This window comes from Cinclus cinclus, chromosome 2 (assembly GCF_963662255.1).
Source record: "Cinclus cinclus chromosome 2, bCinCin1.1, whole genome shotgun sequence".
Classification (NCBI taxonomy): domain Eukaryota; kingdom Metazoa; phylum Chordata; class Aves; order Passeriformes; family Cinclidae; genus Cinclus; species Cinclus cinclus.
The window spans coordinates 28,198,927-28,220,843 of NC_085047.1; the positions used below are offsets into that span (position 1 = coordinate 28,198,927).

Consider the following 21,917-nt stretch of genomic DNA (forward strand, 5'->3'; position numbering starts at 1 on the left):
TACACAGCATTTTGGGGCCAAAAGCAGGGCAGGATTTTGTATTCCTGTGATTACAGTTAGTAAGAGGAACTTACAAATTCTGAAATGTTAACATTCTTCAAGAAAGCTGTTGCTGGGGAAGAAGTGGCAGCATTTAGCTACAGAATACTAATGAAAATAGCTCTGCACTCCAGAAGTTACAGGGGAAAAACACAATTGATTTTTTTTACTTTGAATTCTCAAAGCCCCTCTAAAAACAAAAAATAGATAATAAAAAGCAGCATTTTTTACATTTCCATCACCTGCTCTGCTTATATCAGCTTATATTCCTCCTGCCAGGAGGAAATTTCTAGGAGGCACAAACTGAAATTTTAATGCGATCCTGAATTAATGTCTCTTCCTCTCCTAGAGCATCCTGGAAGCCTACCCTCTCCAAAGCAGTTACCAGCCCCTGTAACCCCTATAGCAGTCTCTGAGAGCTTGGGCTGCAAGAAGGGCAGTACAAAACCATTGCTTTTCTGAAATCTGGTAGCTCCTCACACCATTCTGAGTAATACATTTGAGCCACTGAGAGCTGCCACTTTCAGGAGTTGGCAAAATAGGCTGGCTGCCCTGGAGGAGCAGGTGGGGTCTATGCAGAAGAGTGGTTCTGGATGGAAGAGAGGGAGAGAGACTTTTCCTTGGCTCTAGAATATAGACTGAGTAATCTCCAAGTTATGTCTTCTTCAGGTCTCTGTTTCTACACAACAAGAAGGCTCTCTCCATACCCTGACCTCCCCTAGCTTTGCCATAAAAAATCGCTCCAGCAGAGAGGAATTCTCCAAGACAAGGCAGAGATTGTGAATGTTAGCTCACACTGAGCAGCGATTCATCATTGCCAAAGAAACTAAGTACCTGGCACTTGTCACCTACCCTTCAGACTCCTTTCCTACCAGACAAGATTTAAGAGTAAAAAGTTCACCTCACTTATGTGTAATTTTCACAAACTACACATTTGACTACAGTTTAGAAAACTGCAGTTGTAGAGTTTCAGGAGTTTCCAAGACCCCCATTTAGTGAGACACACAGCAGGAGAGAACATCACATTTTAGCTTACATTTGCCTTTGAGAACCTACATTTCACCTTGCTCACATCTCTTTACAGGCTCCATTCTCTTGTTTTCTTCTCATGGGGCAAGTAAAAATAAAGGTGTTGCTTTTTAATTATATGTACGCCCATTTCCTGGTTGTTGCTGTTTCCTAAAAACGGACAAGGTGTTGTCACTTTACTTACTTGATAGCCATCTGATTAGGCTAACCATTCCATTCCATTCCATTCATTATTTTGCAAGACTCTGTTGAAACGCCACTTAATTTATTGATCTCCAAATTATTTGAAATATGGAAAAAAGATCTTAACACGTTGTGTTTCTGTCCTAGCCCATACCATTCAAGAGGGAAATCATAAATTCACAATGATCACTCCAAATCATCTTCATGTTCTTCATGTGTGCAAATATTTTTCCAGGATTAGTTGCCTTGAAGCATCCCTTTCAGGGGTGGAGGTGAGACTGACTGGCCCCTGTAGCAATGGGGACTTCCCTTCTTGCCCATAGATGTGAATATTAAATGGTGGTCAAACACTGGAATAGATTCACAGAGAGGTTATACATTCTCCACCAGTGAAAACATTCAAAACTCATCCGGATATGGTACTGGTTGACCTGCTCCAGCTGACCCTGATTGAGCAGGGGATTGGACAAGGTATCTCCAAAAGTCACTTCCAGGCTCAGTGATTCTGTGATTTAGCCTAAACAACCCCTTTAGTTACTTGCAGTATAAATCTTGACTATAAATCTTATGTAACATGAAGTATAGATGTACTTCATTCATATTTTAGTAACTGTATTCATTATCATGTAAATATGAAACACAAAAACACAGGATGAATTGTTATTGCATAATCATGGGACATAAACCAAACAAATTAAATCTGGAAGAATGAGCATTAAAAGCATTCAGTGTTTTCTCAGCTACCTTTCTGGGTTCATGACATTATCCAGTGCACGTCTTTACCTGGCCTTTACTTCAAGGAGATTCCAGCTACGAAAGACATAACAAGACCCAAAAGACATATGTCAAAAAGCAAAAGACATCAATACCACTGTGTTTGCAACATGATGCACATAAACTGGATGGTACCTGCACACCAGCATTACTTGTGAACTTATTACTTGTGAACTGTTCTCAGAAGCATCTGAAGAGGTGTTCAAAGAGCTCATCTACTTCAGAGAGGCAGCGTGAAAATACCAAGGGGCTTGCTTGAAAATTTAGCAGCTAGTGCTCAACATCTGGGTGATGAAGGAAGGATAACAAGGAGAATGGAAAAGATTTCCTTTCAATGAAAAGCTGAAGCAGCTTGTATTTGATCCATTAGAAAAAGGGGACTAAAGAAATTTGAATTCACAGCATATGCATTACAAGGCATTTTGTTTGCTGCTGATTCAGGTAGTGGGGCCATGGTGTGAACTGTTATTATATCACAGCTCAGTACTGCTTCCTGCAGCAAGGCATTGTCCAAGAGTCAAGCTCTTCCATCCTGTGAGCAAATGACATAATGGGTGATTGAGGCACATCCTTTCTGAGGCATTTGTGCCTCTCCAGTTGCAACAACCGGTTGCTTTTCACAGTGATATATACCGTTTCTAAAAGGACCAGCTTCTCCTCCTATCTTCATCAGCTAAAACGCATCTGTGATGTATATTTTAATAAACATCCTCATTCACTCCTGTCGCTGTGATCCCAACTTCCCCAATTTGCATCTGTTCTTTGCTTGTTAATTTTTAACACACTGCTAAATGGGACAGGAGCTCTTTAGAGCAGCTGTCTTTTTATATCTGATAGTGTACTACTTAGGTACAGGGAGATTTAATCTCTTTTTTGAACCTTTAATCACAATATAGCAAAATAAAGCAGTAATGTTTATACTTTATTTTCTATCACTGGCAACAGCATTGTGTTAAAAAAGGCTCTTTTTAATAACATGTACTTTCCTGTAGAGTGGCTCTTACGAAATACGTCCTTGTCATTTTACTGGGACTGTTCAGCAGGAGATGCCAGACAGGTTAATTATTATCATTTATTTGTTCAGGAAAGATCATAAAAGTTGTCTGCAGCAGAAAGCACACACTCCTGGTTGCCAAAAAGCAGATGCTGCATGAAGAGAAGCTGGGGAAGCCACATGCTCATGTTGCTGTGATGCTTCTGCCTGCAAGCTAGAGTCACCACTCTTAGAAGTCAGCAAAAAATTTAGTCACTTTGCTTTGTTCTGTCCTTCCCCACTCTGGTGCTAATTTTGGACAGCCCCTGAATTTGCGATCTGACCTTTAATTCAGCATGGGTAGAACAATCCATCAAACAACCCACATAAGCCACAGCAGAACAAGCCTGAGGAAGAGCAGATGGTATCAGAAAGATAAAAGCTCTGATCATAGTCATAGCCTTCACAGTTACTGGGCATCCTTGTCCTTTAAATAATCTTTAACCCAAAGCCAGCTCTCCATTTCCACTGTGTAAACACTAACTTTCAGGTCAAAGGGAATGTAGACGTGCATGGGTTAATCACCCACTATTTCACTTCATGCTCCTCCTATTCAAAAATATGGCTGATTTTTAAGTTGGTTTGCTCATACAGTCCAGACTTTATTTTGATATAGTCAAGAAAGAGCATGTGTTTTTATTTATGAGCTTGTCTTGTGTACATCTTTTCGAGAGAAGTCTGTGGTGGTATGCTGAGAATAAACTTCCCTGTGCAATTTCAGTAGATTTGGAACCAGCATTCCTGTGCACTGGTAAGGCCAAGGGGCACAACAAATTGTACCTTGGTGATACAATGCTTTCCTGCCAAAGCAGGAAAAAGAAAACACATTTTTGTATTTAATGGTATTTGCACCAGGTGTTGGCTAAGCAGCTGAGCTGCCAAAGTTAGATTTCACAGTCTCTATGCTGCCACAGAGAGCTCTGAACATCGAAACCACCTTCCTTACAAGTACGCTGGGGACCTGTCCTCAAAGCTATGCTAAAGCACACCTTTCCCAAAGCAAGTAATGCTACTCTGAAAAACCCTAAACATTGACACATCGGCTTTTTCCCCCAATAAACTGTTTCAGGCATCATCACTCTCACTGTTAGGGAGCTACATGTTATTTCAAGATCTGTTTAGAGTCAGGTCCTGGGTATTGCTGTTCATTGCAGCTTTGCCAGCACAACTGGAAATCCCTTATGCTGCTCACATGGCCACTGGTAGTGACAGAGACTCTTACTAATTTCTCCTTTGTGTACTCATGTACCATAAAGAAATACATTTTCCACAGTTACTGATATCAGAATAAAAAAAGTAGCACAAGTGGATAATGAACACTAAGAATAATACTTTTAGCTACATGTCACAGGTCCTCACTAGGTGAGAGAACTTTGCCACTGATACTTGAAATTAAAGATGAGAACTGATTTGATTTTTCTTCCCCTCTTTCACCCGATAACTATGTGATATTTTTTCCTAAAATCTGTGTGTCTGAGTACCTTACACAGAGTGCTGCAGCAAAGCACACTCTAATGAAAGCTCTGCCTCTGCACACTTCCTGATAACTTGCCAGCCAGTGACAGGTTCATCAATAATGATAATGGCTTTTTGTTGAAGCAAACTAGTGCACTAAGCCACACACTCGCTCAAACCTACAAAGGAATCAAAGTAACCAGCATCCTTGTAAGGAAAGTGAGACAGAAACATGATTTCTAACAAGAAGAGCTGACTAAAAAAAGAAATAGAAGGATTAAGCTCTCTTTGCTGAAGAGCAGAAACGGTTTTTAATTGTTATTAAAATTGTTATTAAAATTGTTATTAAAATTGTTATCCACTGAGAAATGAGAACCCAAACCCTGACTTCACCACAACCGACCAATACTGACTGGAGGCTACAACACAGCAGTTCATCTCTTATTTGTGACAAATGGAGCATATTGCAGCTGCCTCTCTAAATATAATCAATAATGAAAATTTGTATTAAGATTGTACCCAAAACCCCCATACTGGATAGGTTTCACATGCTTAAAAAGCCAGTGGCATCCTTTCTAAATTTTCCATGTACATTCATTCATTCTGACTATCCCTCCAGTCATCAGAGTGGTCATTGATCAACCAGAAAGCTCTGCCAAGCCCCTTGGGAAGAGGCAAGGCTCATGGTTTATTTCCTCTACACTTCACCTGCATATGCATGGGAGGTCCAACATATCTCACATGTACATGCATGAGCCACCTTCACTGACACCTCTGGAACACAGCACCTGGGCACGTATTTCTGCCTGGGAAATAACACAGAGACATTGAGTAGCTTGAATTTAATGGGACTGGGTAACAATGTTTTGCTGTGAAATGTGTGTGCATGTAATAGTAACCACAGACAGACAGAACCAGAGATGAAGAAAAACAGAGAAACCAAATTTCAGTGGTACATACAGCAAGAGAGGCAGTGCATGGCAGATAGAAACAGAGAGGAAAATGGAAAAAAAAAAAGGGGAAACCAGAGATCAGAGCAGGAAGCAACAAAGAGGAGTCTTTGTGACTTCTTGTGACACAGAAGGGTCAGACAGATGTGGTGAGAAAGAGGGATAGTAATTGTGAGAAAGCGAGCTGGAAGAACAGAGAATGAGGTATAGGCAAACAGAAGCAAGACAGACAGAAGGGTCATGGAAGGGATGTGTGTGTGCAGAGAAAAGAAAGGTAAAACACATAAAGCAAGTGTGATACAGAAAAGTTGTCTGGTGTCACATCCCTAAGTTTGGAAGTGAACCTTTTTTGGGCAGCTGAAGCAGGTAAGGTGGAAAAGCAATGTAACTAACTCCAGCTGCTCACATACTCCTGGTTCTGACAAGAAGCTGGAACCTCCTGCAAAAAGAAATGGAACATCATCAACATGCACAACTCCATTACAAATCACTTTGTCCCAAGAAGGAAAAAAATATACCTAATTGTGGTTACCCGCTGAGATCTAAATAAACAATGTACTTATTCTGGGCTAGAGGCCTACTTTAAAACATGCAGATAGATGAGCTGCAGCCAGGGTTTTGGCCACTCTAAAGATGCCACAGTGTGAAGGAGGAAATAGCACTATAGCTTTCTTGTTCTGCTCTGCAGTTCCTTAGGAACCTGAGGGAAGCCCAGATCTGGTTACTCTACGACTACACCTGACCTTGAGAAAACAATTCCAGCTTTCATTGTCAAAGGATTAGAGACAGACATTGGTGCTTTCATGAGCTGCACAGCTCAGACATGCATTCTCAATTATGAGTATTTTGGTACGTCAGTTTTTCTGGTTGTGAACTAACTGTAAACTAAAGCACTAGAAGCATCTAAAAACTTGCTGCACTCATGTTTACAACTGCTCCCAGACATTTCTGGAAATGACCTAAGAAAAAGCAAAGCATCTGTATTTTTAGTAAGTTTGACTGGTGAATCCAGCTGTCACTTTTGTGCCTGATTAGTGGCAGTAGGTTTCCATTTATTTCCAAGCAGCTGCCAGAAGACCTGCAGGCAAGGGTTAATCCAGAGACTGCAGAACTCTGCTCCCTGTCAACTTCACACCAGCATTTTACTTTCTTCTATCCCCATTTATTATTAATCTCGATTTATATCTAACTCCAGCTCTTAGCCTTTGCCAGAGGCTTAACCATTAGAGGTGACTGTGAGGAAGGAGTGGAAAGAAGAAACTGCCAGAAATCAGACTTTTACCAATCCATGGAATTCTAGCAAGGTGAGAAACCGTGCAAAGCTTGGGCTATTTAAGAAAACAAGATGCTGTACAGGCGATCAGACCAGATCACGTCTCCTTTATCCTCAGTGCTAACTGTGTAAAGGAAACATCTAGATCACAGAACTCTCCTCCTAATCATGCTAAGTTTCTACTTTTTACACAGCTTTAAATCCCTTCTAAATTTCTATCCATTCTAATTCAGAGGATGTTCTTATATTTCATGTTTTCTGAATCCAATAAGTCCTCAGGCTCAGCAGGACCATGTCACATTTGTTCCAAATAAGCACTCTATGAAAACACAATTTTTCCATCAGTTTTCAAAGAATTGCCTTTTAATTAAAAAAAAACAAGACCACAATCAATTATGAAAAGATAAACAGGAGAACCTGATTTACTTTGCCCTCTTCAAAGTAAACAATTTTAATTTAAGCAGCAGAACTAACACCAGTTGCTTTCTACTTAGTATTTTCTTTTTAAGGCTTTAAATCTTTTTTTCATTATCTTGTCTATTGCTTTTATCCCTTTTGAATAGGGATGAACAGTGTGCTCTAGATGAAACAACACTCCATTTAATGAAGGCATTCTATTATTTTCCAGACCACCCCTTACCCATTGTTAAGTTTTGCTCACTTTACTGTACATGAGAGGCCCATTCAGTGTCATCTTTCCTTTAGAGGTAAATGAGTGCAAATCATTGCAAAGACAGTCCATAAGTTTTCCAGAGACAAGGATGCCACATATACATGCTGTGCATGATGAAGTTTCCCACAGCAGTGTGAGAGGCATTAAACATTGCACACTTTCCCCAGATGTTCTCATAGATCCAGACGGTCTGCAATCCTAAGAAATACTCTAGGCTCCAGATTAGGTTTTTGGAAAACATTTCCCAAGTCTTTTCCAACAACAGAGCCTTCAGCAGGCTAGCCAGCTGTAATATCATTTTGGTCTGCTTGACAGAAGCATTACTGTCTTTGAGCACCCAGTTGGAATGGGAATGTCATTAGGAACTCGGAGAAGTCGTCTTCCACTTCTTCAGTGCTCAGTCATAATGGAGGCTCTTCAGTGTTCCTCCTCCAAACCTCTTCCTTTCAGAGAAGCCAGGAATCTGGAGGCAGGGAAGATAAGTTGTCATGTCAGAATGAGCAAGAGCTCCCTCTAGCCCACACTGTTACCAAGCCAACTGCAACATCTTCTACACCATCTCCAGAATTAGGGCCGCAGTGCTTCAGCAGACTGCTAGAGAAGCACCACTAATTAAACACTGCATAACTTCACTATGGCTCACCTGTTCTGTGGGGCTCCTTAAGACTTTTCAGCAAGGGAAATTGAAAGCCTCAATCCTAACCCAGTTAATGACAGATTTCAAAGTCTGTATTTTCCCCGAGATTCAAATGCGTACAAGAATTTCTCCTCCATTCATTTCTAAAACTATGAAACAATATAAACCATGTCCTGTCAAAGAGCTGTTGAGGCTTTATGCCTTCAAACCCGGGCAGCAGCAGTTCACTGGCAGTTCAAAGTACAGTTTTGTCAATGGGTGAAAGCTTAAAGAAAACCATCAGGATAGAAACAGCTGCAACAACACAAAGGATTAGCACTCCTGCTTTTGCAGCCCATCTGCAGACACTGCTTACACAGTGACAATGGATGTTTACAAAGAAAATCGATTTGAAACCATCAGAAGCTTCTCTGGCTTTAACAGTATTTCAGACAGATTTTCAATCCAATGTATCTGTGAACCCCCCAAAAAAGTGATGTGCTGCTTTCCAATACTGCATTATCTGCCCTACTGGCATCATAAAACTATTAGATTACAGGCCAGAGTAGCTTTTACCTTACTACACACAAGGAGAAACAGCAGACCCAGTAGACACACTCCTCCAAAACAATTCCATACCTTCATAGGAAATACAGTCTATTAAAACTGAATCATGCCAGAAGAACATGGATTTGTATGGACATTATGGGACGAAAACATAATCTACAATTCATAGCAGATTGCTTGGGTTACATACTTCACTGGTAAACAGAGAGCTAAAGAGCTTCACCAAAATAGAAGTCCACTAAAAATTCCACAGATTAAATTTACTTGGGGTTTTCAGGCCCAAAACTCAAACAGTTACATAAGGTATTCACTAAGGTACTGGTTTATTCATCTCTGAAAAGCAATCATCTCTAAGGATAAAATCAGGCAGATTTTGTTCACCTCATGAAAACTGCTTTGGGAATTTAGAGAGGAAAAATGGAATCATTATAACTAAAAGGTACCTGAACACCATTTGTAAAATGTTATGTGCTTGAGCATTTTTTACATCAAAGTCACTAATTAAGAGTAACAATTATTTATCACAAAGCTGATTGAAGTCACAGCTATGAACAATTTGAAACTTATAATTCTTTTCATCTTGAAGAAGTTTATAACAGAAATACCTCAAAACACGAATTATTAGTGACCTATTGTAGAAAACCCACAAACACATCGGTAAGAGTTACATTAAGTAGGTAACTTCATATGACAACATTAAGAGGTTGCATTGATGTCTCCATTTCCAATTTAGATTTTGCTTCTTTAAACATGACTGTTCGATATTTAAGACTTGTTTTAAGCTTTTGAGCTCCTGCCAGTGAAGTAGATAGTCATCAGCAGGGCTGCAATCTTTGGCACACAGACAAAAGGAATGCATAGTTAATCCCTGGCTAGCCACTAAATAGGATCAATTAATAAAAATAAAAATCTTACATCAAGCATCAAAGACAACCAGCACACAAGCAGATTTCTGCATTAAGATATTATTCCCATTAAAGGGAAATTTCCTTTCACTATACTGTGGGGAGGAGAGGAGGAAAGGGCAAGAAAAAAAAGCTACATGCAGAACTGAAAGAGGCAAAAGCAAATTTATTTTTAAAAGGCACTGCAAAAGTGCTCAAAGAAAGGAAGTATTTTGTAATCTGTGACTACTTCCCCCAACCATCTTGGGTGGATTTCACAGCTACCTCTAACAATGTGCAGGTGTGACTGTAGTTCAAAGATGCTTATCATGGTAATTTGCAACACCTTTACATATGGTAAATGCAACTTCACTACTCCCTGCATGGTAGATCGCATATGGGGAGCACAAAAGATGAAGTGGCCTGCCCAAACTAGAAGTCATTTTGCTAGTACTTCCCCAGCTGGCTGAAAACAGTTAATTCAGTCCTTCAAGAATGAATTATAAGCTGGTATCATACTGCAATTTTCCTTGCAGCTCTACTGAGCCTCTGGAAACTACCTGTATTAAACATAAAATCTAGCTCCAGCTGTGCAAAAAAACGCCTTTTTGTTGACCTTCAGGACAGCATCTATAGCCTAAATCTGCAACCAAGCAGCCTGAAGCTGACAGAGCTGAAAGAAATCATATTTGTCCATTTTACGCCATTCTTCCAACTTCTACTATGTTAGCATACTTAAGTATTTCACTGCAAATCACTTTACAGACAAATACTTCAGCTGACAAAAGTCAGCCATTCTTCTGTCTAGCCTTAACAGTTATGCTCCCACAGATAAAAGAATTTCAATTACCAACAGAGATTGTCATTTAGGTTGCACGAAGCTCATGCTTTAAAGAGGCCTGTGTCACTAGTTCACATTACACAGGGAGAAAAGAAACAAATAAGCTGGAAAAGTGACAAACCTGATTGCCATCTCTTAAGAAGTATCTCTTCTCTATGACCTGTGAACAACAGAGAATGATCTTAGCTTGCACAGCACATGCATAATCTTGATTGCAACCAACATTTCACACATGAGCACTGAAACTCTTGGCTAACTGGGACAAGGTCTGACCCCGCATGTCTGCTCTAGGCTGACTGCTTTAGTGCACTGCTCTAGCATACACAGCAGTTACATGGCCACCTACAGCCATTCTTAGACAAGCTGTCTAAGCTGTCTAATTATCCTCAACTTCAACACACTTAATTTAGTTAGCCCTGCTGGGTAATGGAGGTGATGGTTTGTGTATCTTCTGCTTCAGTCAGTTACTCCCATTCCCTCTCTGCAGGGATAGTGGTTCCTACTACTGCACAGTAGCCCACCATGCTATCTTTGCCCAGGGGACGCTTTAAACAGAGCATTCCTGCCCTCATTGGCATAGTGGACCTTAATGGTCTCTTTTCCAGGAAGGGAGAGTAATAATCTTAATTAATTTCTTAATTCCTGAAGGTTGCTTTAACTCGAATCAACAGAGCTAACCAATCTTGTATCTCCCCACAATACTACCTCAGAATACTGCAATCCCTCTAACCTGACAACTTCAAAAGCATAAGCAGAGTGTCTTTGCACATTTGTGAATTCTATTTCACTGCTATATGCAGATCAGGAACTAAATCTTCAAGCAGATCAGCTATCTCCTGTAGGGTTCCAAAAGCAGATCAATCTTTGGTCTCGCCACACCTGGCTTGAACCAACTCAGAGAGTGGAATGTGAAAGGAGCAGCTTAAACTGTTGTTCATGTGCAAATCCCAGACAGCATTTGATACACAGGATAATAAAACATAATTTCATTGACTTACCTTATCAAAAAACCTACTTAGTTTGACAGCATTGGATGAACCTGCAGCCAGGTAACGAGGATTGGTGCAGTCCTAAAACACCCAAAAAACAACAAACCAAGCACAAGGAAATTACTCCAAAGAAGCCAAACACAAGGAAATGAACATACTCTTTCCCCTGACACACACCATCAGCAAGGGAAAATAATGAATCTGCTGATTTCTGCTCCACAGTCACTTCAGAGAAAACACCAACTGCATTGTGAATCAACTGCAGAATTCCCAGCAATGCCCCCAAATGCTCTACATCTTCCTTCCACCAGCAGCTAAACAGTCAAGCAGTGATTTGTACAGACTACACCTGAGATTGCGAGCATTCACACAGCACATCTATATAAAGTCATCTTCATGTTTCATTCAAAAACAGTCTATGTCAGAGTTATGAACAAGAAAATTTAACTCCCAGCCAACAATTCTAAGCATAAGTATCCTTATCAAATACCACTTACATTTCCCTACAGTGAAACAAAGATATGTTTCATCAAGCAACGGGCACAGCCAACTGAAATGTAAATGACTGGCGCTATTGGAAAAATCTCCAAAAGCCAAATTTTTGTAGCAACATCTTTGCTTACTAAAAATTGGATTCACTCCTATATAAAAGAAAAACAACAGTGATGACAAGGATACTAACCAAATTTATCTCTTCAGCATTGAAATCCTCAGCCAAGAATGCTGTTCTGGTCAAAACTTCATTCCTCTTAGTTTCTGGGATCTGATCCAGTTTAGTACCTATTACCAGCAGTGGGATCTGGTTATCACCAAATTGTTCACGGTCATAGTCACTGATGAGGGAAACAAATACAATTCTGAATGAGGCAATAGCCATGTAAGTAGGCACAAGTACAACATCACCTCCCCTTCACCTCTCACAAAACAGTAATTTATTTACTAATGGTCCATTTATTGAAGTTAAAATGTGCAATTTCTTTGAATTAAGGAAGAGCTTCTGCATCTAAGTCATTACATAGGAATCCAAACTTCAATCATTCTCCTTAGCTGGGATAATCGTTTGTCTGTCATTTTTTACCTAAAGCAAGCTTTCTAGCAAATAATTTTACAACCACCAGCAACAACTTGAGCAAGGAATTACTGGCTGAACATCTGTCCTTGACAGAAGTTAAGCTTTTGAAAATTAAAACAACTGTGAAGAACCTATCTGTGGAGACACTGGAGAACTTTGCAATTTATACACTGCAAATACTCTTTCCCATCTCCTACGTTTCTACAGAAACACCTGTGTACCAGAACAGACAAATAAACAACTGATATTCCTCCCACAAAAAAAGCTACTCCTCATTACTGCCTTCCTGCTCGTGTGTGAGGTTTAGCAATGATTTTAAAACCTAGACTAGATGGATGACGGAAGAACAGAGGTACAGGAGGAAATCCTTGTCAAGGTGTCAGAGAACTAACTATGAATGTGCTGTTTAAGCGGAGTTTTCTAAGCTCTTTTAGCCACACTCCTAAAATAATTCCCCCATTACCCAAACCAAATTTGTATGAAGTGAACTTCCTCAGTCTTGGTGCAAGGAGGGAATGCCTCTTTGCACAGACACACCATCCCATGACACTTCCTGTACAATGGCATCTCTCAGGACAGAGAATTCTTGATGTAACAGGGACTGGACCTACTCTCACAGAGGCCTCAGACAAATAAAGGACACAGTAAACATCTTATTCCATTAAAGCAAGGTCTTTGATACTCAGTTTGTGAATGTGCTGTCAGAATCGCCTGATTGGCAGTATAAAAGAAAAAGAACAATCAACAATCAACTTTTTTTGATATTCCCCATTTCTTTCTTTCTTCCAAATCTAACCATACCTACTTTCCTGTGGAGACCAAGTAGCTTCAGAGATGAACAATGACTTATACAACTGCTTGGAATTACCATGTCTGAGCTCTGCATGTATGTTGTTCACTCACCCATTTGTCACAAGAACTCCTGTTGGAGCAACATCTCTGTTGAGTGCTTCCAAAGACCAGCGATACAAGTTCTGGGATGATTTCTTGTTGGTCAAGTCATGCACTAAAATTATCCCTAGAGTGAAATACAAGACAGTAAGATGCCATTTAAAGATATATTATTTTCTTCCTTATCTTACCAAAATGACACCTGCAGGTTTCCAGATATCTGAGAATGGAGTAAGGGATGTATAAGTTACAGTATTCAGTTACAGTGAATAAGCAAGGCTGAAAGTATCAGGATGCAACAGGGTTTGTAAAGCTGCTTATCAAGAATCAGCTAAGAGAAAAATCACATGGAAGCATGAAACAAACAGCCACCTCAGGATTTAATCTGCAAAAGACTTGCAGACATTCACCGAGTCTGTCTACTTCTCATGATACTGAAATTCTGTATTACTACAGCAGAAAATTTAGCCTTTCTCTGGTAAACAATTAGTTTTTGTCACACCATCTATGAAGTCTAAAGGCTTTTTCTATGTTTCAAAAGAGTTCAGAGAGAACTATTGCTTTCCAGCATTTTCAAGAATTAATGTTATATACTTACGGAGATATCCAAAGGGGAAACAGACACTGATAAAATTTCATAGTCCACTAAATGGCTGGTAGAAGCATGAATTAATAAGACTTACTGTACTTCAGATTAAGTTTCTAGCATCTTTCATTACCGTGAGTCTTCAAAATGTAAATTCTGAGACAGTCAAGCTTCCTGGATGTACTATTAACAGACACCCACTTCAGAAAACCACAGTTCCTAACTGAATTACCAACTCCTGCTAGCAAATTTCTTCCATTTATTCACACCTTCTGCAATATGTGGAATGTTTCCACTTCCTCCAGAGTTCAAACTACCATCAATTCAAGGACAAAATGGAATTATAACCCTTGTCTGCATCAGGATTCATTCTCAAAACACTTCACAGCCTACAGGTGGAAAAAACTTACTAATTTAGTCTTTCACTTTAACTCCCAGAGGTGCCACCCACTGCACACACTATGAACAAAGCACATTTCCATGAACATTTTCCAGTACCCCACACGACAGTGCACAGACTCTCCCACGAGAGCTCCCAGCATATCACAGCTATGGCCCTATTTCATTTATCTCAGTAACAGTAAAAAAAGGCAACTCTGCTGTGTGTCCACCCACAGCATAGAGAGAAAACGTCTCATACAACATAACTTGGCCTACAGCAACAGATCCAGAGACACTGCTGCACTACCTGTGAGAAAAACTCACCACCTCCACACATTCTCCCTCAGTTATGTCTTTGATTGGTCAGTTCCCTTATCTGCTTCACCTAAAGCCTGCACACTTAGTTGCACCAGCAGAAAAAGACTGTCAACATCCAAAAAGAACAGGCAGGACCAATGACTATTCAAAGAAATGCTCCTCCCACGACAAGGTCTGCAAGCCAAAGCCCTACTGCCCAGTCACTGTCCTCAGCTATCACAGTCCTCACACCAGGTAGGGAGTCAGCAAAGATGATGTGTGTTGATAATCCAAAACCAAACTGTACCCAGCCTTGTCAACAACCCGGCAGCCTGCACAGCTGCTGCCACAACCAAACACTGACTGGTTTTCAGACCACTGCAAACCCAGAAAGCACAAGCAGTCAGGCAGAAGGAATGCATTCATCTTCTCTTCTTAAATCAGGTCAAGCAGAGGATATTTGTGAGACAAGCTCTAATGCAGAAATTAATCTAATGAAAGAAACAAGACCCAAGGGTAACTGCCAAAGTCAATGCTCTTCATATGCAAGCTGTCTAATTAGTATCTTTGGGCAGAGGAGATAAATAACTCTATTTTCATGTCATCAATTACAATTCAGATGCACAAGACCAAGATTTCATTTCCTAATGGACTCTTTTAAGGTATTTCCAAGTCTGACCCACACTCCCTGGCACAATTTAGATTTGGTATCAAAAAGAAATACATTTTTTTTCATATACCAAAGAGACTTGCTTTGAGGGCACAATTCAAATCAAGTCTTATATATAGAAATCTGGTTAACAGTATAAGCAAGAGGTACCTAACACAGTTTTCCCCCTGAGAAAGGAGGCAGAAATAACTAGTTAATCACAGACCAAAAATGTTTATTGTGCAGTTTAACATGGTATTTATTTATTATTTATTTTTTAAAAAAATTGTTATTGTTTTCATTGTTATTGTTTTTATTGTTATTGAATTTATTGTTATTTATTATTATTTGTGTGGATTAACATGTTCTTGAAAGACCTTCAAATGAGTGGGAATAGAAAAGAGAATTAAACAGAATACTTGAGCCAGATTTTCAGAAGCACATAGTCTGATAAACATCTATTTTTAGTGAAATATCCTGGGATGATAAAAAGTAACAATTGAAATACTGCATTGTTATGTTTATAATCTCTTATTTGCTCTTGTTAAAGACACAGATTAATTACTAAGGCCTTTAAGACAATATCTCAACAGATGGTACAAAATATTTCTTTCTACATACTCAGCAAGTTGCAAGATTCAAGTCTTAAAAATAAATTGGTAAGCTAAATGAGCAGAGGTAATATGATTACCAGCATACGGCAATTTTATGGAAGACAGTCCAAATTTGCTAGGGTAGGATGTAACTATCAAATTTCATAAAAATTGAAACAATCATATCTCTGCTGTAGGTTTTACAACCAAACATACAAGAAAATATAAATAATAAAAAAAAAAATTAAAAAAATCACATTTCTGCAGTATATCAGACCTGGAAAGGTGAAGGCAATTACTGCACCTTCAAAGCCTCCCTGCTGTGCCAGCCACACAACGCTGAAGCGTAAGGCTGATAAGAGTTCATCTGCATAGGTTTGCCTGAAATATCTGCCATTCCCAACTGAATCCAAAAAATTCTGCCTTTGAACAGTATCAGTTTTTTCCCTGTATAAATCAGAAAGGAGAACAATGTAGCCCTCAGCCAGGCTACCTGGAACTCTGCCCCAGAACCAAGGGAGAGCTCCTAACAGAAACAGTAGTAAAACCATATTTACACTGAGCAAACTTACCATTCACCAAATTATAGAACACTGCTCGTGTGCTTTTCACACTAGTGGCACTGCCCACGGAACCTCCAACATCCCACAGCTCAATGTAATAGGTCTTCTCTTCTGGAGTTCCTTCTTTGTAGTCATGGATCTGATGAAAAACACACACCATACATAACAACACCACCACGTCACAGGAGTTAATCCACGTGACACTTACACTTTCAGGTGGAGGGATTATTGCACTTGGGTAGAAATTTGGAAATTCTTATGCTGACACTATTTCAAACCTTTCAAGTGGAGGAGAGATAGAATGAGTCAAGCAGCAGCCACTGGACACCACAGAGATGGAGATCACCATCTCAAGTGAGCCTGGTGAGCAAACAGAGAGCATCCTTTGCATCTCAGTATTAACAAACCAAACTTCTCATGACGTGCTCAGACACAGCGTTTTGCTAAAGCAAACTGAAAAACTCAGGTCTTGACTTCTTACAGTTGTTAAAACCCACATGGCAGCACTGCAAGAATATTAACATAGGTGACAGACCTGGATTCCAGCTGACCACATCTTTTTCCTACCCAAATTCTGACATCTCAACTGAATCAATCAACAACTTCTGCCCCCAGATCTGCTGAGTAGTTTTGCTGCACAATCAAACAGGACTGCCACGTTCTTCTCCTCAGATTGTGGAAATACGTTCGTAACCTAAGGCAATGCATTTCAAGGAGAATGCAGCAAAGAGTGAGGAAGGAAAAAAAGCATTTATCAATGTCTCTTGAGGGCTGTAGGCTGGGCCAAAGAACTGCTGAGTGAACATCCTCATTCTTCCCACAGCAGGTCCTGCAGCAAGTAGTTGGGAGGAGAAGCAACCCCATGGTCATAGTTGTCACCAAAACCCAGGAAATAAACTAACACAGTTAGATTAGAAAATCAACACTAATTTATCCAGCACTGAGGTATACAAGTAGCACTTCACCAAATGTGAATCAGTCACTAAAACTTACAAGTATTTATGTATTGTGGCAAACAAAGGAATTAGTGCTCACTGACTTACAAGTTATGCAGTTCTCTTCATTAATTATTATTCAACCTTCTATTGGTTATCGATTTTTCACTTCTCATGATAATTAGCCCATATTTCCAGCCTTTTATTATCTCTTTGCCAGACAGGGAGAGTCTTATTAAATATCCTTGTTAACTTCTTCATCAGCTCTGCTTTCGGTAACATATCTTTGTGGTTTATAAATTCTGCATTCCTGGTGTCCAGGTCTCAACAATAAATTTCTCCTGTTAATTCCCTCACCCAGGTCTAAGAGCACTGAAGCATGTCAGACCCTACATTTTAATTTGTTTTTCTAACACAAGAATATCATCCAGAGCTTTCCTGTGCTCCCACAATCTAAACGAGCAAACTGTTTTTCCCCAGTGTGTTTAGCTGACAACTTGGCTACTCTTTGCCTGTTTCTCAAGGAACTGGCCACTCCATGGCTCCTAACACGCCAGGGACCACTGCAGCAGGGAGCAGAGCTATGGGTGACAAATGTGTTTTCTGATTGTGACAACCTTGGAAAGTCAAAACTTAATTACACAAGTGCTTGCCTCATATTTGACGCCACTTGCATCAGAAGATTAAGCCCTCAGCAAAACACATGGTCAAAGTACACCTCTTTCCGGGGCGTTAAGTAATTAAAATAAGAAGTCAAGGCCCTTCCTTTGCCACCAAGGGGCCGTGCACGTCACCTACTCGCACATCCACAGAGCAGCCCACTGTCCAGGACGGGTTTCCCAGCACCTGGTTATGGCACAAGAGGTGAACGAGCGACGATTTTCCGACACCTGCAAGTGCACAGAGAGAGAACAACTCCTGGGAGGCGGTGCCAGGGTTACAGGTGGCGAGGCCGGGAGCAGCACGGAGTGAACGCGGGCGGTCCCGGCCCCTAAGCGGGTAACGGGGAGGGAGGCGAGGAGCAGTCCCCAAGGAGTAGCCCCGGGACACACGGCTGGGGGACACGGACTCACCGGAGTCGCCCAGCACCAGCACCTTGACCCGGTCCAGAGCCGCCATCTTTACCCTGCCTAGCAAGAACGCCCGGCCACAGGGGCGCCCGCCAATAGCGGCGCACGTTATTGCTGTTTCTCTCAGCCTATTGGCTGTCTGGGAGGGGGGGAGAAAACAGCGTAGTTCACTTCTGATTGGTCTAGCCGCCGAAAGGGCGGGAAGGCGCTGTCTGTATGAGAAGACGATTGGCTTGCTTCCCTGTCACTCTCCCCTCTGGGCGGTGCGCAGGGCGCGGGAAGGGAGGGGGCGGGCCGGAGCAGGCGCCGCTGGTGCCGCTGACGGTAGAGGCGTGCGCGGCGGCGGCGCGGGTGGCGGAGCCGCTGGAAGCGCTGCCCGGAGCCGGGAAGAGCTGGAAGAGGCGCCAGGTCAGTGCCGGCCCCGGGGAGCGTGGTGGTGCCTGCGGCCCGCGGAGGCCCCGGCCCGGCGCTTGGGTGCCGCAGAGTGGCCGTGGGGCCCATGCTCCCCGCACGATGTGCCCATCTGGGCCCTCTTCTCGTCTTGGCTCCTTCCCACCGTTTGCTGTTCCTTCCTGCGGTGCTTATTGAGGCTTCTTTGTTTTGTCTTTTTTTTTTTTTTTTTTTTTTAAAGCGGTACTGCTTGCCTCCTCTTGCCCTACAGAAACCTACAGGGATCGATGTTTAAGCCTCAACACATAAAAGTGGGTGGGGAATGGGAGGCTGTGTAGACGGCATAGGGATTCTCCCGTCTGACTGGCGTTAAAGCTTGGTCTGCTGTTCTCGTTCAGGAGGTCTATCTAATTTGTAATTTGAAGGGAGATGCAGGGCTATGGGAATCCGAGGAGTAGCTGACTGGTAAAGCGAACTAGTTCCTGTTTGCCAGGCTGGAGCTAAAACAGCCAGTGGTGTAAACATTCAATTTTCCAGGTCAGCAAGGTGAGGTGTGTGGGCTTTTTAATTTTTTTAGTTTTATTATTATTATTATTACTATTATTTTATTCGTGTGTGTGTGTGTGTTACATTTCTTCTGCCCTCAGGAGCGTGCTGGTTCCCTGAGAAGCAGGCAAACATCGCATCTCATAGTGGCACCGAGCTGTTGTTAATTGGGTCCAGCTGTCAGGCTTGTGCCATTCCAGCCGGCTCAGAATGAGCAAGGAACATCAGCATTCTGAAAAGGGTGTTCAGCCGTGCACAGCTAAGGTGCATTTTCATGAAGTCTAGGTAGCTTAATATTTTTCATTCACAAAACGTGTAGTTTTTTCTTTCATCTTTTCCAGTGCTGTGGCATCCTCTCTTCTGTGCTGGTTCATCACCAGAGTGTCATCAGATGTCAGAGTTCATCACCAGCTCATTATACTGTTGAAAAACTTAGGAAAAAGGGAAAAAAGTATTTTTGTACCTCTGATTGATCAGTTTGGTACACAGGATGGCGTTGTGAGGGCAGAGCCCTGTGCCTGGGAGAGGAGCACATGCCTTTCTGGCAGGAATGAAGCTTGATGGGAATTGCATTCCTGCTTTCCACTTCCTGTGACATACAGCTCACCTTCTCAGGGGATGCTTTAGGGGATTCTTCTAAACAAGAAACTGTGTTAATTAGAGCTAATCTGATGTCTTGTTACTTAGTTTCTTTGTTTCTTTTCTGCTGGTACCCATGGTATATATCCACTTGCTTGTGCTCTGATGCACTAAAACTATACTGAACCAAATAATTCCGTAGTTTTTTGTTGTCTTTCTGGAATTTCCAAAAGGTAATATTGCTTACATCATCTATCATGATGAAAAGTGTGGTGTTCCAGGTCTTGCTGAATCCATAATGTGAAAAGCAATTTCTTCTTTTTTTCCTGTCAGAAACATTCAAAGGAATGCTGGGGTTGAGCCCACTGTGCTTTGGTGTAATCATGACTTCCTAGGCTTGATATGTGAGAGAAATTATCTTGCTTTCTTCCATTTAAGCAAACCCCCAAAACCTTACAACTACATTACGTGAGTGCCAGTCTTACACATCTCCAAAATAACACGTATTCTCCTGGTAGGTTCAGATCAGAGTGCAAATTGTAAGAGGTTCTGGTATCCATAATTGAAATTTCTCAGTGGCTTCACATTACAGATAAGTCAGTTTTGCCACCATGTGGGTAAAGCTCCCCATCCTTAGGCATGCATTCTTTTCTCTGTTTTGTGTCAGCTCTAGTCTGGTAACATAAGTTATTCAGTTCTTGAACTTTTCCCCTTTGCCCTCTCTGAAATGTCCAACTTTTTTATTTTGACATGTTAGTTTTTTGCTTTTTATCAACTTGAGTCACATTGCTACATGAATAGTGAACTACCAGAATTAGGGCAGAGGAGTGGGGCTTGTGGCTAAAGGGAAGGAAGGAAAATAAAGGCTTCCTTATGTGAGGGAAGGAGTCATTTGACTTAAACTGCATCAGGAAATTTCATTCATTTGTATATGTGCACACCAGTGGTCCTTTAATTTCTTGACACCTTGCTATTGTTTATGTTGGGTTAAAATTATAAATGTGATTGAGAATTACATCCTGAGCCTGCATTGTTCATTTTCTGCTTGGAGTTGTCAAACCTTGTGACCTTATTACATCTGTCTCCGTGTGTTTTTACTTGTGAAATTATGGGGAAATGCCCTCATTTCAGCCAGGCCCCTCAGCCTTTCTGTGTGCAGCTGCAGCACAAGTTCTCATCCTGAGTGAGGAAAATCCTTTGGTGCCTGTGGTCTCCTAGTTTCAGTTTGTGGAAAGCCAACAAGAAGATGGGATTTCAGTGAAAGCAGATTGTTCTTTTCTGCCCTCATACTTCAAGGCAGGACTTGCAATGAAAATGCACTATTTCTCATCAAGGGGTAGTGCAGGAGGAAGGCTGAACAGCAGTGTTCATGAACTCTCCAGGGAATGAAGCTCACTAAGCTATTGATAAAATAAAGAAGACTTTATTTTGCACCGGATGTGGGATAAAGGCAATTCTGGGCTTACTACAGAGAAATGCAAGTAAAAACAAGACTTGAAAGTGGAAGGTTCTTGTACCCCTTTTCTGGAAAGGATGAGTAGTGTCTGAGGTTATGTTGTACAGACATTGAAAATCTTGATGGCATATTTTCCCACTGTAGTTCTGAAGTTTATGCCTTCCTTTCCTGTTCTTGGGAAGATGCAGGGTTGCTTCTCTTAGCTTAACCTCATCGTCTTCTGAAAGGCAGAATTTTAAATCTGGTTAGTGAGAGACTACAAAACTGGGATCTGGTGTTTGCAAGTGACACCTGGAGTGGGAAATGGCTTGCACTGGCTCCAGGAAGCCTGGTGTACCTGCCAAATTTATGGGTGAGGAAATTTTAGTATAACCTGGTCTTGATTTCACCTGAACAAACTATGTCAGTGGTGTAAGCAAGTAACTTTTCCCCCACTTTCTTAAAAATTGTGTGTCAGAAGCTGGCAGAAATGTTTTCCAAGCAAAACATCAAAAGCTGGTTTCAAAGATTTGGTGGAAAAGAGCACCAACTAAATACATACGGGGAAAAACAGGAAGCACCTGTGCAAGTGTTAATGGTGTGTCTGATAGCTTAAGTTCACAG

At 41.2% G+C, this 21,917-nt stretch overlaps 3 protein-coding genes across 6 annotated transcripts in view; 1 reads left to right on the plus strand and 2 right to left on the minus strand.

The window, feature by feature from the left end:
* Nucleotides 1-5,819: 5,819 nt before the first annotated feature.
* RABL3 (RAB, member of RAS oncogene family like 3) lies at nt 5,820-18,431 on the minus strand. Of its 4 annotated transcripts, XR_009934141.1 has the most exons (9): nt 18,347-18,431; nt 18,072-18,163; nt 16,348-16,477; nt 13,282-13,396; nt 11,989-12,139; nt 11,316-11,387; nt 10,439-10,477; nt 7,398-7,872; nt 5,820-5,902 (listed from the first exon to the last, which is right to left on the minus strand). XR_009934141.1 is itself a non-coding variant. In XM_062512984.1 (8 exons), the coding sequence occupies exons 1-8, from the start codon at nt 18,390-18,392 to the stop codon at nt 7,827-7,829; spliced, it is 693 nt and encodes a 230-aa protein (XP_062368968.1). In that variant the 5' UTR covers nt 18,393-18,431; the 3' UTR covers nt 7,088-7,826. The 4 variants fall into 4 exon arrangements, 3 of the variants coding, with proteins under 3 accessions (XP_062368968.1, XP_062368953.1, XP_062368976.1); XM_062512984.1 differs by lacking the exon at nt 5,820-5,902 and having other exon boundaries at nt 7,088-7,878; nt 10,443-10,477; XM_062512969.1 differs by lacking the exon at nt 5,820-5,902 and having other exon boundaries at nt 7,088-7,872.
* A 35-nt stretch (nt 18,432-18,466) lies between these two features.
* Nucleotides 18,467-19,178, minus strand: LOC134057829 (PHD finger protein 23B-like). The gene has a single exon (XM_062514876.1). It carries the CDS (start codon nt 18,842-18,844, stop codon nt 18,467-18,469), a length of 378 nt encoding a protein of 125 aa, XP_062370860.1. The 5' UTR covers nt 18,845-19,178.
* Nucleotides 18,652-21,917, plus strand: part of GTF2E1 (general transcription factor IIE subunit 1) — a 48,446-nt gene continuing 45,180 nt past the window's right edge. The window contains exon 1 of the mRNA XM_062515512.1: nt 18,652-18,751. The gene's annotated coding sequence lies outside the window, so the exon portion shown is untranslated. The remainder of the gene's footprint in view (nt 18,752-21,917) is intronic.

What these genes read in the sequence shown, in the direction of transcription:
- RABL3 (XM_062512969.1), bottom strand. Translation starts at nt 18,392, where the DNA reads ATGGCGGCTCTGGACCGGGTCAAGGTGCTGGTGCTGGGCGACTCCG. An exon ending in ATGCTGAAGAGATAAATTTG is followed by an intron (nt 11,388 to 11,988) that starts GTTAGTATCCTT and finishes TGGGTGTTTTAG; the next exon opens with GACTGCACCAATCCTCGTTA. An exon ending in TAAGTAGGTTTTTTGATAAG is followed by an intron (nt 10,478 to 11,315) that starts GTAAGTCAATGA and finishes TGTTGTTCACAG; the next exon opens with GTCATAGAGAAGAGATACTT.
- LOC134057829 (XM_062514876.1), bottom strand. Translation starts at nt 18,844, where the DNA reads ATGGGCCCCACGGCCACTCTGCGGCACCCAAGCGCCGGGCCGGGGCCT.